This window comes from Asparagus officinalis, chromosome 1 (genome assembly GCF_001876935.1).
Source record: "Asparagus officinalis chromosome 1, Aspof.V1, whole genome shotgun sequence".
Classification (NCBI taxonomy): Eukaryota; Viridiplantae; Streptophyta; class Magnoliopsida; order Asparagales; family Asparagaceae; genus Asparagus; species Asparagus officinalis.
Genome location: NC_033794.1, coordinates 113,522,689 through 113,537,009, shown reverse-complemented (window position 1 = coordinate 113,537,009; position 14,321 = coordinate 113,522,689). Strand labels below are relative to the sequence as shown.

General features: G+C 34.5%; 2 protein-coding genes and 1 pseudogene across 3 annotated transcripts; all 3 read right to left on the bottom strand.

The window, feature by feature from the left end:
• On the bottom strand, positions 1,096 to 5,718 carry LOC109829049. 2 transcript variants are annotated; one of them, XM_020396116.1, is made up of 3 exons: positions 4,560 to 5,718; positions 3,046 to 4,469; positions 1,096 to 1,357 (listed from the first exon to the last, which is right to left on the bottom strand). In XM_020396116.1, exons 1-2 carry the CDS (start codon positions 5,059 to 5,061, stop codon positions 4,306 to 4,308), a joined length of 666 nt encoding a protein of 221 aa, XP_020251705.1. In that variant the 5' UTR covers positions 5,062 to 5,718; the 3' UTR covers positions 1,096 to 1,357; positions 3,046 to 4,305. The 2 variants fall into 2 exon arrangements, with proteins under 2 accessions (XP_020251705.1, XP_020251704.1); XM_020396115.1 differs by having other exon boundaries at positions 3,046 to 5,718.
• On the bottom strand, positions 5,354 to 5,839 carry LOC109839648. The gene has a single exon (XM_020408154.1). The coding sequence runs from the start codon at positions 5,837 to 5,839 to the stop codon at positions 5,354 to 5,356; it is 486 nt and encodes a 161-aa protein (XP_020263743.1).
• Positions 13,435 to 14,321, bottom strand: part of LOC109839639 — a 4,257-nt pseudogene continuing 3,370 nt past the window's right edge.

The following is a 14,321-nucleotide window of genomic DNA, read 5'->3' as shown; positions in this document are numbered from 1 at the left end:
TTGAAATTAGTTCGTCAAAGCATTGAAATTATTATTAGGTAACTCAATTCTTAAGTTATTTAAAATTAGTCATTTAAATCAATGGTATAATTAGCAATTTGAGGAGCTAATTTCCCTCTAATTGCCTGTTTTACTCTTGATTGGAGAAGCTAATATCAAAATAACTTAAGAAATGCGGATGTAATAGCTGTTTCAATGAAAATTTGATGAATTAGTTTTAAGATAATAAGAAGTGAGCAACCTAATAGCTCAATGTGGTTATCTTTGCAAACTTATGGAGAGGTTTTCTTAAATCATGATGGGTTTTTTTATTCTACAGTCATTAGGGATTAACATAGAAGATTTTTTCCCTTTTTCTTTTTTACTTCATAAGAATTTCATGTCATCTGTTATTATTAGATTTGAGGCATTGAAGTAATTGATTGCTATATGAGCGAATAATTTTTTCAAATAATGTGTAGCTGACATTGCTCATGATTTATAAGCAAATTATCTTTTCCAATAATTTGTAGCTTACATTGCTTATGATCATAATGACACATAAAATGAAAGCTGAATGTACATAAACGTAAGTATTAAGAAAGTTCACAAGTAATATTACATCATCAAGTTGAGATTTAAAAGAAACACTTTTACAACCAAGTTATATCAAACAAATAAACCCCACAAATAACCACTTGCAATGGACTTGTATCTCTCCTAGTTTAAGGGGCTGTTTGGTTGGTTTCCCTAAATATAGGAAATCTATTTCCAAGCATAGATATTGATTTCTATGTTTTATTAAAGGTTTCTTGAAGTTTGTTTGGTTCATCACAAAAGATGGGTGGAAATAGATGTCCTCAAACATCCATTGTTTGTTTCACACCAAAAAAAAAAAAAAAACCAAGAATAGGAAATATTACTTCTCAATTTCTCTAGTTTGGATGGAAAAAGTGCACAATGAGAAAAAGTAGTTGTGCTCACCATGGTGAGGTTACCACCAAAGAGACATGCACATAATAAAATTTAGTATTCATTTCAACAACCAAATTCTAAATATTCCCCATCAAAACTTCAAAACAAAAATGGCATGCACATAATATATCAACTCCACCACAGTTCAAGATATTTTTTTCACTTGAACATCCTATTACAACATAGATAATCCAGTCTAAACAAAATTGTCAAAGAATTTGTTAATCAACGCTATATTAATCACCACAATACTGAACCAAGAGATTCTACATCACAACAAAAGGAACCCAATAATAAGACCATAACCATTATCAATTGTATTAAAGAACAAATATATTTGCGTGCCTTGAGCATTTCTGTTAGCACATCTCCTATACCTCGAGCATTTTGCATTTCCTCCAAGCTAGACAGAAATAACAGTGTAATATTAGAATATGATATATCAAACTGAATAAGAATAAGCACCTAAGAGCAGAAGCATCAACCTGATAATAAAAAAACACGTCCTCAAGCATTTCTATTTTTTTCACTTGAATCTGATATTTTCATCGAACAAGAAATGTTAGCACATCTCCTATGCCTTGAGCATTTTTCATTTCCTCCAAGCAACCCCTGTATATTACACTGCATACCATACAATATCATTATTAGAAGAACATATTATAGTCACATGTATGCTTAATCAAAAACATTCCCATTTGCAAACAAGCCCATGCCAAAATACAGCAGAAAACATGTTGACAAAATTACTACAGAATTAGAAATGGTCTTACTAGGTGATTACAGTCCTCATATTGCTCTATACATGAAACGGGTTATGATACACACCACACCCCTTATTTTAATATCTCTAATGCTTGATGGTGGAGAAATACATACAGTACCCAATCTTATATATATTGATACCACAAAAAATCTGAAAAACCTATACACAAGAATGAAGCGTACAATTGACACATTTAATATGAAATGATATGAACTTCCAGGTTGAGAACTATACAAGGGTTTTGTAGAATATGAACCTGAGAGCAGAAGCATCAATCTGATACAAAGTAATTAAGACTAGTCCTCTATACAAATATATAAGTAGCTCCAAAATTATATGGTAATTAACACATTTTTGCAAGATCTTGGGGGAAATTAGAGGGATGCATCAAGTACACAAATAAAAGGGAAAAATCATCATAGACATATTGGAGCTCAGAACTTGAATAAATTCATAAGTGACAACCATCCAATACATAAATGCCCCATGTAGAGTTTGATGTGTAAGAGCTTGATCAATATCATTATAGATAGCCATACCAATACATGAGAGTTCATGTCTCTCACATAACATGTTCATTGTAATCCTCAAAACACCTGAATGCTCAGATTTTAGAGTATGTAAAAACTTCAACAGCTTAGATAGCTAGAAAGTGTGAATATTAAAAGAACAAGTCTTGGAGTGTAATACCAGATTGCTAAGGTTTTAAAAAAAGAGCCTCCACCAGTAACCCTCATTCAACAACACCATTTCTTGGGTCAAAATACCATGACAATGAAACTCATCATAGACATATGTAAGCTCAGAACTTGAAGGTAATCATAGGTGCCCATGTAGTGCTTGATGTGTAAGAGCTTGATCAATATCATTATAGATAGCCATGCCAATACATGAAAGTTCATGTAGGTTGCTAAATCATAAATATTGATCAAAAGCATGATGCACATCTCCTACATACATGAGCCTTAATGCAGGTTGCATATCACATTAATAATTTTTCATTATCATCATTGCTTGATGTCTCAGATAGTATGATTGTATGGAAGTGTCATATTATATAGGGGCTATTTGGTTGGCAAAAATAAAGGGTTGAAATAGGTTTCCAACTCTGACAGATTGATAGAAAAAATGTAAGACCCTTTAGTTTTTCTAATCTTCATTTTGGTTCAACCTCAAATTTAAAGAAAACTTTGATGGAAATCATCTGCCAGCTCAGAAAAACAGAAACCCCCATAAGGAAAACAAGTATCATTGGCAAATGTTGAAATTTCTAAAATCTAGCGAGTGCTCAGAAAATGACTAACAATCTACAAAGATAGCCATACCAGTACATGAGGTCTCAATGTAGGTTGTTATCCTTTGTCATTGGCCAAACATCATAGCAACGACTCATATCGATAGGTAAGAAATCAAATATTTGTCATAGCCGTTGGAGGATCCTGCAACAACAAGCCATGATTATTAGATAAGATATTCAGATTTATAGCCCAATTTCCATACACATGTTCACATATAACTCAAGCTTATGAAGGTACAGTTAAGTAGTGCATCAACATTGAATAATATTAAAAAATAAAATTAAATGAGTATGTAATCATCGACATATATGCAACAAAGTCATTATTATAAGTTATCAAGTCATAGATATCATACACATGAGCAGCTGGAAATCTAAATTACGATGAGCTTCCATCACGCTCAAATACATCACAAATTAGACATATTGTTGTCTCAAAATTAGTAAAAGTACAAAAATAAGTCAAAAGTATGGATGTAGATATAAGTTAGTACCCAAAAAATGCTACCAAAATAAAACTAGTGCCATGTTACTAGTTTTAGGCTTGCTTCTCCATAAACTTGTTCAACAAATCCTTTTGTCCAAAGTCAGTATTTCCAATAAATCGCCTCCCATCCAATTCGCTTTCAAGAAGTGTGTCATAAACCTCTCAAGCATTTCAATAGGATAGCTTTCTTTGTGGGCAAAGACCGCTTTGGACAACTTTTCACTCTAATGCATGTTAACATTCTTGATAGAGGATGCAATTTCTTTTACCTAATATATCATTTGTTGCATGAATTCATTATCAGTATCAGATCTTCTATTACCCTTTCCCTTACTAGTCCCTCCCTTGCCATTCTTTTCATTTTGTAAATTAGTTGTAGGATTGTCTTTTTTGGGAATAGAGGTTTCTCTAATTTGAGTTGGTGAATCATCTTCATCCAGATTTTGAATGAGAGGTGAGTGTTGAATGGATAGAGGACTGTCATCATCATCTCCAATATTAATGGGAGCACTACCACCAAAATGTGTGTTAAAATCATTGTTGTAGTCTCCTTTAGCTTGATCATCACTGATAGTAATTGCAAGGTCCTCATAGTGAACTAGTGGCTTGTTGATATATTCTTTAAGCTTGGAACCTCTCAAATTTTTATTCTGCATAATTCAACATGTATTAAACTCTATTAAAGCAAAAGTCAACATTGTAAAAAATATGAAAGGAGGAAGAGTGTGTAAAATTTAGAAATAACTCACTCCACCTATTGAAACAGTCTTTATCCATGATGATAGTGCTTGCAGATTCCTCCTATCCAGCCCCACTTAGATTGCGACAGAATTGCATATCATGAAATCTTATTCGAAGACTTTTCATATGGTTGATAACATGTTCAGTGGTAAAACCATCATCAAAGTGTTCATTCATATGAACAGCCGCCATATTGAAAGCGGTCCGCTTGAAATTTTTGTCAGCTTTGTACCCAGATTTTGTCATTTTTGCAAGAAATGGTATCAAAATATCACCATGTTTGCTTAGCCAAAATCTGTGTGAGCCACTTTTACCTTTAGCAGTAGGATCATTTCTTTCCTTCGAAGCAGCCTTCTTCCTTTTTCTTTTTGGATCTGGAGAAGAACTTTCATCACATGTAGAAGTGTCCATTCTCGCCTTCTTCCTTTTTCTTTTTGGATATTGAGAAGAACTTTTAACATATGTAGAAGTGCCCATTCTCTTGCTACCCCTTTGTTCTAAAAGGGCTCCCCCTTCAGTGTGTGGATTGATATGAACCCCACTAGAGAATGGAATATGACACTGTTGTTGTATGGAGGTAGGAGCGCTAAGCGTGTGAGTAAATGATATTGGTGGATGTGTCATAGGAAAGTAACTACCATCATAATTGACCACATTGTGAAATGCATTTATAGTATTACCAAATAATGGTGACTGGTAGGGCATGAACCCCATATTGAAACCACTAATGATCGGAATAGTTGGAGTTCTAGGTGATGGGGATGGTGTGGTCGGATTGCTCTTGTCAGTCACATCTAAATTAAGATTCTCAGCCATTCCTATAGAATATTAAGACAAATATATAAAAACAATTATGGAAATAAAGCATAATGATAAGATAGGCTAAAAATAAGCAAGTCAAGTAATAAATAAATTGCATTGGTCAAACACAATAATCAACCGTCATAGTTAATAACAAGAAGAAGAGACTTGTAGCATTACATAAACTAATCGCGACATACGAATATTAATAATTTTACAAGCAAAAGTAACAAAATGTATTAAACGTCAAAGTTAATAACAAAGTCAAGGCACTTGACCCAAAACATTCACTAGAAAGACTTCCCAATTAAGTTGACATGCCAATTTCAGTGACGTTCCCATCACAGTGGCGTTCATAATAATCAACCCACATCTCCCAAGCTATTTGATCTCTACGATTCTTCCATTCGATTCTTGATTCTACTTGCTCTCGTTGGGTTTGAGTTTGAGAGAAGTCAAGAATATTATCCTCATCTTCATTTGCCATTTCATTATCATCTTCTTCAATTTTTACAGGTTCATTGAGGATGTCATCGTTTGGATCAACTGTGGCAATATAATTATGAAGCACTATGCATGCCAAGACAATATCAACATGTGTCTCAAATTGGTAATTTGGTTTAGAGGAAAGAATCTTGAAATAATTTTTTAATATTCCAAAGGTGGATTCAATCTTAGATCTTAAAGACGAATGTTTAAGATTGAATAGCTCCCTTCTATTATTAGGTATATTTCCAATTTGTTCTTTCAAATGATATTGAACACCATGATAAGGGGAGATAAAACCTAGCATGGTTGTTTAACCCGCATCACACAAGTAGTATTTACCTACAATTACGATGATAAAAATATGTACATTAGGCCATGTTTATTTTGAAACCGTTTTCAAATATTCATATGTAACTAAATAAAGTCAAAAAGTTGATGAAGTTACCATCAAAGACTCTCAGACCATGAGGTTATGATCTAGATAATGCATATTGTAGGATCCTATAGTCGTTTGCAGAGCCTTCCCACTCGGCTAAAATGTATGTGAATAATTTATTAGGGATACAAGCAACCAAAACATTTTGTGTGACTCCTTTGCGACCACGAAAACATGGAACAAGTCTAGCCAGAAGCATAGCATCAATATGGGTCCCATCGACCATACCAATACAATCCTAGAGAGTATATCATCAAATAAATATGAAAGCATTTTGAATATAGAGTTAAATAAATATATACTTATTCATAAACTAGAAATGATATACCTTAAAATAAGGGTAGCATCGACGGTTGTTAAGGATCTCCTTCGGTACTTCATTTGGCACTTGTCTCATATACCGTTCACGTATGTGATAAATTGCTTCAAGCACTTTGTTGAAATATCTACTTACGGTCTCCCCCGATCTAATAAAATGCGACCTTATGATGCATTTTTTGGTTTTATGACCCAAAATATTCAACGTTATCTCAAGTTGTTCTTCTATCATAACATGTCTTGAATCTTTTAAAAGTTGATTTGACCTCATAATCCTAGCAAGATTGTTAAAAGCCCCACTTCGCATTCTGACATAGGTTTGACAACTATCTATATATCCATGCACTATGTAGTGCATGTGCTCAAACCTCCTTTTTTTAATTAATTTTTCAATAGTTGGACCACTATGTATTCTTCTACGTCTAGCTTGCACCCTACGCATGAATGTAACTAAGATCAATATGATAGATAGTGTAGCCCCAGAGACAATGCTCACTATCATTTCTTCATCAACACAATCACCATCCATCTACAATACCCACATTAAATCAATTAAGAGTTTGAATGACGTTCTTAAACCCAAACACACCAATTTTGGGGTAAACCCATTGTGTTTTGACCATTCGTTGAGCCGTGCAAAAATTTCTATTCATTCGAAACCGTTAAAATTGCAACGAGTGGATAAAGGGTCAAAACACGACTGGTTCACCCCAAAATTGGTGTGTTTGGGTTTAAGAACGTGTAGATCAAGTTCAACGGAGCGGATCGTAAAAAAAATTAGGAAATGATATGATTTTAGGCCGCGTCCTTAGATGGGAGCATAGGGTGTCATCTTAGATTCACCTTTCCATATATATTGTTTAGCTTGCATATACATGCATATGCATACATATATATATATGTATACACAATCATATGCATATGTATATAGACATGTATATTAACACAATAATGTATTAACCAAGACTAATCGCAATACAATCTGTTGGGTTTTAAATATCAAGGTCAAACACATTTTTTTCCTGAGAGATGTGTTTTGAACAACATGAATAACTGTTAATGGTGGGTTGCCACATAAATTACAGTCATAAAAATTCTATACATTAAAGTATATACACAAAATTTGAAGAGATGTTAAATTCTACACACAAATTACTATAAAAAAATTTCCATACACAAATAACATGACAACACAAATAATGTGACCACCGTTTAAAATCTCAAGAACTTGTCACTATTAGCAACAATTTACATAAGGAAATTCACACACCCTTCAGAAAGTATAATTGCTCAATTCTAATACATTTAAAAGCAATAATTTTCACATGAATTGCATAATAATTAAAATTTAGCAAACAAAATAATGCATGATCAAGTCAGTTGGTCCACTCTGTGAATGTAAAACTGAAGAAGTTTTTCATTGCAAACAACTATTGTGGTTATTAAAAAGAAGTGACATTTGCATGTGAATGTAAAAACTTACTATTAAAAAAATAAGGAAAGAAAAAGGAAAAACAAAATTATCAGGAAAATTACCTTCAGAGATTTTTCAAAGAAGCTCGGTGAGGTTCTCCAGATGGATTAACCCCAAAGCAGTTAGATCTTAGAGGGATTAAGCAATCAACGTAGCAAAGCAACGAATCGACCTCTAACATAACCCAAATAGAAGACCGCCGAACCAATAACCCAAACTTGAAGATGTTTTACCGATGAAATAACCAACTATTAGCCCTAACAAAGCTTGGATTTCCATTGAAGTAGCAAGAGAAGATTGACAGTGGAAGAGGGATCGATATCAGATAGGATCAATGTAGGTTTCACTTCTCAATATTTTCCATAATTTTTTTTGGCCGGAGAGAGGTGGTGGAAGGATTGAAGAAGAGAGACGGAAATGGAAAATGTAGAAGGAAGAGGAAAGGAAAAAGAGATAAGGCGTTGATATTAACAATGAGCTTTTTTCCCGCTGTTTTCTATGCGTTCCCACGGTCTAGCTGGCAGCGATATTAACAATTTACTTCATCTACGTCCCATTTCCAAGCTAAAACTTTAAAAATTGGGGTTCTTGTTTTTCTACGCTAGCGGGTGATTTCCATCAAAGTTTTCTTTAAATTTGAGTTTGAACCAAACTTTAGATTAGAAAAAGTAAATGATCTTACATTTCTTACTGTCAATCAGTCAGAGCTAAAAACCTGTTTCAACCCTTTATTTTTGCCAACCAAACCGCCCCTATACAAAAGAGTAAACTCTCGGCGGACCCTAGACCACAGGAGCCATTACACGTTTCCTATCCTGGTTTTAGAGAAACCAGGGGCGCCTGAGGTGGTTTTCCAAAACCACGATCCCTCGGCCTTCACAATATATACCAAGCATCTCTGCTCGTGTGCTTATTACAGAGCGAGATTTCTGGAGGAAGGAAGAGCTTGGTGGGGAAGGAAGATGGGTTTCTTGGAATTATGGGAGTGGGCGGATAGGCTAAAAATATCGAAATGATCCCCTGATCATCGATATTATTGTAATTCTTTTTGCCTACTCCGCCCATTCCCCTGATCTCAAGTCTCATTTTTCCCCGCCACCCAGGCTCAGTCAGCTGAGAGGAAAATAAGGACGATCGATGAGGGAATAGAAGGGACCTGTTCGTAAGAGTTGTGGGTATGAGACTTTCGGGGAAGTGTTTTTAGCCTTTTGAAGAAACTGCTTACTTCCCGAAACTCCGCATGCCCACGGTTTTTACGAGCTCCTTTCTCTTCCTATGATCCATTATATCTCGTATGTGAGAGCGAATTTATTTATTTATTTATTTTTTTTTTGTGATCGAGGGCTTTGTTCATACAGAAGAGTGAAAAGCCACTGTTCTCTAATTCCCATGAAATTTATTATGCATATTTATTTTTTATTTTTTAGGTTAATCGGAATATTAGCTATTTTATGTTGTTAGATAGGCTTAGGGGGTGTGGTTCAATTTTTACGAGTTAGAAATATATTTTTTATTTAAAATATGATTTTCTTGTATTTCTTAAAAAAATTATAGAAAAAATTTGGAGAGGTAAAAAAATATTAATTTTTTTGTGATTTGTACTTTGCTTGTTTGGTTCAAAACAAAAAAATAATCCATAACTTTATAGAAAATAACAAGATTTGTTATCATTTGTAGAAATTGAACCAAACATCTTTTAAATTTATAAAATAAGTGTCAATGAGTGTCAGATTTTTGTGTGATTTCTGTTAGAGAAATTAATTTTTATAAATTTTAATATTTTTTGTATTTTACGAAAATATTTCTGTAAATTTTTTTGAATAAAAAACATAGTTTATGAAAATCTATAGAAATTTTTAATAATAAAAATATTACTTTTTGAGAAAAGTATTTTCTGTTTTATAATTTAGTGGTTGTTCTAGATTTTGTTATTGAGTTTATTTGCTCATAAAGTGTACTTTCTTTTTGAACTTATATTGTAAGGCTCCATATCTAACCAAATAAGACTACGAAAGTTTTAAAAATTTTTAACTTTGATACATCCAAGTCTTTTTTTGTTGAACTTTTGGGTATTAGTTTGGGTAAAAAACAAAATAGGGGCATCTAATTTAATATTGGTGATTAAGGTATTTACTTGCAAATAACCTATAGTTTTGAATAGCTGTGTCACAGTTTAACTTCTAGGCTTTTAATAGCTGTTTATTTATTTTGAGGTGTTGTCATTCTAATATTAAGATCATAAAATATTTGACGACTTCTAGGCTTTTAATAGCCGTTTGCTTTGAGGTTTTGTCATTCTAATAGTAAGATCATAGGAATATTTGACCCTAAGATAATAAATCATACTCTCAAGTAAAACAGTGTGGCATCATGTATTTCTCCAAAGTAATATTATTATATAATTAAAAGTTAAAAAAGTTTGTAACTGTTTTATGTCAAAAAGGTTCATTCTCTCATCGCTAGTATGATGGTTGTTAAAAACAACCTCATCAATTAGTGGTTACGTGTTGTGCACAAAAATATAAGTATTAAATATATGTACTTGAGGAAATATCTGGATCCATATCTATTGTGCAGTATGATTATTAAAATCTATAAATATACATTGGCTATGTAGTTGCAATATTTGAGCTGTATTTGAATCATATGCACCCATTGAACTACTAATAACACTACTAATTGTGGAATCTGACATTTGAGTGGGGTCACATAAAAGGTTGGTTTTGAGTTCTTCAGTTGGAGTTGGTGTTTGAAGTGGGCGTGCACTATTGTATGATTTCGTTATGGACAAATTTTTAAAAAAGACCCTTTTTTAATATTAATAAGCAAAATCGACCTCTTACAAATTTATTCAGCAAAATCGACCGCACGGAGGCTTCGTCACGAGCTCTCTCTCTCTTTATCTCTCTCGTTCTCACCTCTCTCTCTCTCATTCCAGCTCTCTCTCTCTCTCCGTTCTCTCTCTTCCTTCCACCAAGAATCCCTAACTCTAGCTCCACCACCCCTAGAACCCGCTGCCCAACAACCAAGCCCCGATTGCCCAGATCGCCGTCTGAACTCTTTTCGTCACGAGCTCGGAGGCTTCGTCGGGAACCTGGGCACCTACATCCCCATCGTCCTAGCCCTCACCCTCGTCAACCGCCTCGACCTCGGCACCACTCTCATCTTCACCGCCCTTTACAACGCGGCCACCGGCCTCCTCTTCTCCCTCCCCATGCCCATCCAGCCCATGAAATCGATCGCCGCAGTCGCCATCACCGAGCCCGACCCCCTGATCACCGAGCCCGACCCCCTGACCGACCCCCAGATCATGGCTCGGGACCTCTCCACCGGCAAGTCATCCAGCCCCCGCCCCTGGCTCGGCCTCGACGGACTCATCCTCAAGGGAGAGGGCGGAGGAGGGAGGAGAGGGAGAGGGACTGAGAGGGGGAGAGAGGAGAGCGACTGAGAGGGAGAGGGATTCTTGGTGGAAGGAAGAGAGAGAACGGAGAGAGAGAGAGAGAGAGCTGGAATGAGAGAGAGAGAGAGAGGTGAGAACGAGAGAGAGAGAGAGAGAGCGTGAGAGTTCGTTGGTTTTTGGGGGTTTTGGGAGAACTGCACGGGACTAGCAGTCCCGTGCGGTCGATTTTGCTGAATAAATTTGTAAGAGGTCGATTTTGCTTATTAATATTAAAAAAGGGTCTTTTTTAAAAATTTGTCCTTTCGTTATTGAGCAAAGTGGGTCGCTCTATTTAAATTGGCCTATTAAGTAAAAATGTAATACATATCTATTTATGCATGTATGTAATAAATTTAATCCTTTTTTTGTTGAAAAAGGATGGTTGTAGAGGAAGTTAATGTAATTTTAATTGCGTATGTAGTTTGTTCTATTTTTTTAATAATTAGTTTTTAAGATATACAATTTTTAATGATTTTTTCATTGTAATTTTTAATGATTTTATAATTATAAATACTTCAAAAAAAAATCATTATTATTGTCGGTTTGGTGAAATATACCCAATTATTCGTGAAATATACCCAATTTCCGTTTTGAGCAAAACAAAAGTCTCTTTCCTAAAAATGTTGAGACTTAAGAAAACTCATCCTGAACATCAACTCCTCAATTTAATAATATACCCAATTAGGAGAATGATGAAAATCAAGTTCTTTCTGAGCATTTTTCTTAAGAGAACAAAAAATGACATTGCTCAGAGAGACGTTCCTTTTAAGATTATTACGTTCTTTTCTTTAACTGGTAAGTGATATATTTTATTGCAAGCTTCCAACCGGAGCAAAACAGAATGCAGTAGACTAATATCTGATTATAAATATAACGAAGTACAGTGATACATGATGTGCGCAAGAAGTATGCGTCATTATATCGTACATAATTATTTAATAAGCATTGGATATTATAGATTTGCCAAACCGCGCCACATCGACCATGCATGCAAATTCCCCCGTAACTTATAAATGGTAGTCTGTGGTCTGGATAATTTTCCATATTTACATGCCATCAAACTGAAAATTTCACAAGTAACAACAAACTCTTATGATATTTGATAAACTCATACATAAGCAGCAGCCCTTCAGTGTTAAGAAAGACTGCAACGGTAGGGATATTTACCATGCACATTTAATATTGCGATTTTAGCAAATTAAGTTCTTTCCTGCCTGCTAAATAATAAAGCCATCATTCTCTCCATCTTGAGCATCACCTCATAATATCGGCAAGCAGAGATATATAACTTATCAGACTGCATCAAATTCAGATTCAAATTTTTTTGAATATGGAAATAGATTCACTAACAAATTTAATCTAAATATGAATAAATATATTCTATTGGTTTCCATCTCTGCCAGTGATAATAACTTCAAAACCACCAAAGTTCTAGATACAAATTAGAATTCAAAACCACAAAAATAAATACCTTTAACAATGTTGGCTTCATATCCACTCCATCTGAGCACCTGCCACAATATCACGTCTTCCGCAACAAATAAACAAGAAAAAGAGAAGTAGCAATTTCAAAATTAAACTTATTAAAGAATAAATCTATTATTTGATAACCTTAATGTTGATGTAGGTAAGATTCTAAATGGTGTTGGTAGGTGATGGCCAGGAGAATAATATGCTAGATAGTAGATATCATGTTACATAATTGAACGGAACAATCAGACGATTATTCATGTGCAAATATTATGTTTGGTGTGCAAAATATCAGGCAATATGAAATAAGATAGTATCTGCCTTCATTTCATGGTAGAGGATACTAAAAATGACATACCGGCCAACATGTCAGGTACCTTTAAGACAATAAAAACAGTATCAACTGGAGTGATAGCATGTTTTAGAGATTGAAAAGCTACCCCATATTGATAAAAGTCGCAGAATGAAGAAGAAACTATGGATAAGGATATGAAAAATATGCTCAAACCATGCACATAAAATTAATTTCAGACATCGATAGTAAATAAAGAATTATTCAAGCATGGAGCAATCTGTTCAGAAGGAAAATATATTACAATTAGTTGGTACATAAATATGTTAAAAGAATTGGGTAATCAAAGAACAGGTAGATATGCAAAGCATAGAATATACGGGTTATAAATGTTTGAAGGACCAATAGATATACAATAAGAGAAACATAATAGATTAAAACAATAAAGGGTTATGTAAATGAGTAAGAAGGATAGCTGTGAAAATTATAGAGGGATTATACAGTTGATAAGTGGGAAAATATTAATTCAAGAAATACCTACAATTTTACTCCGCTTGTAGAAGCATTGATATCTTGAGGTCTGAAACAAAACACCTGGGTGGGACTTCCAAGCTTTCCAAGTTTCCCATCAAGAAGTTGGATCACTCTTTTTCTGTTGGACGGTCATTTGGACTCAATTGAATACATCATAATGCAACAACCAGAAATTATTTCACAACGTCCTCCTCTTTTCCCTTCTCTCTAGCAAGTCTCAAGATCTTCCCCACTAATCAACCTGCTATAAACCAACTCTAGAAAGTAAACCTCATTCCGCTCCGCAATTGTGGGTTCGATAGTTCTCTTCCCATTTACCATTTCAAACAATAGCATTCCAAAACTGTAAACATCGGATTTGTAAGACACTTCTCCAAAATTTTTAGAGTAAATATCTGGTGCAGTGTAGCCCTTTAATTGTGCCCCTAGCAGCAGTCATGGTAATTATACTTTGATCTCTGGAGCAAAGTTTTGCTAGACCGAGGTCTGAAAGCTTTGGGAAAAAATTGTGGCCCAACAAGATATTGTGAGGTTTTATAGCAACATGTTGAATACCTTGGTCACATCCCTGATGTACTCAATGCCCCGAGCAATGCCAGCTGCACTTTCCAGCAATTTTTTCATGTTCAGTGTTTGGTAACTTCTTTCATCTTCTCTCAAGAAAATGAACTTCTCTAGAGACTTGTTGGACATGAATTCATAGGTCATAAGTGCACGCGTTTTTGTTCCTTGAGTAAAATCCCAGGAGTCGAACAGCGTTAACATGATAAATTCATCCGATGGTAGCTACTTCATTTATGAATTCTTCCCCGTCACCTTTAGA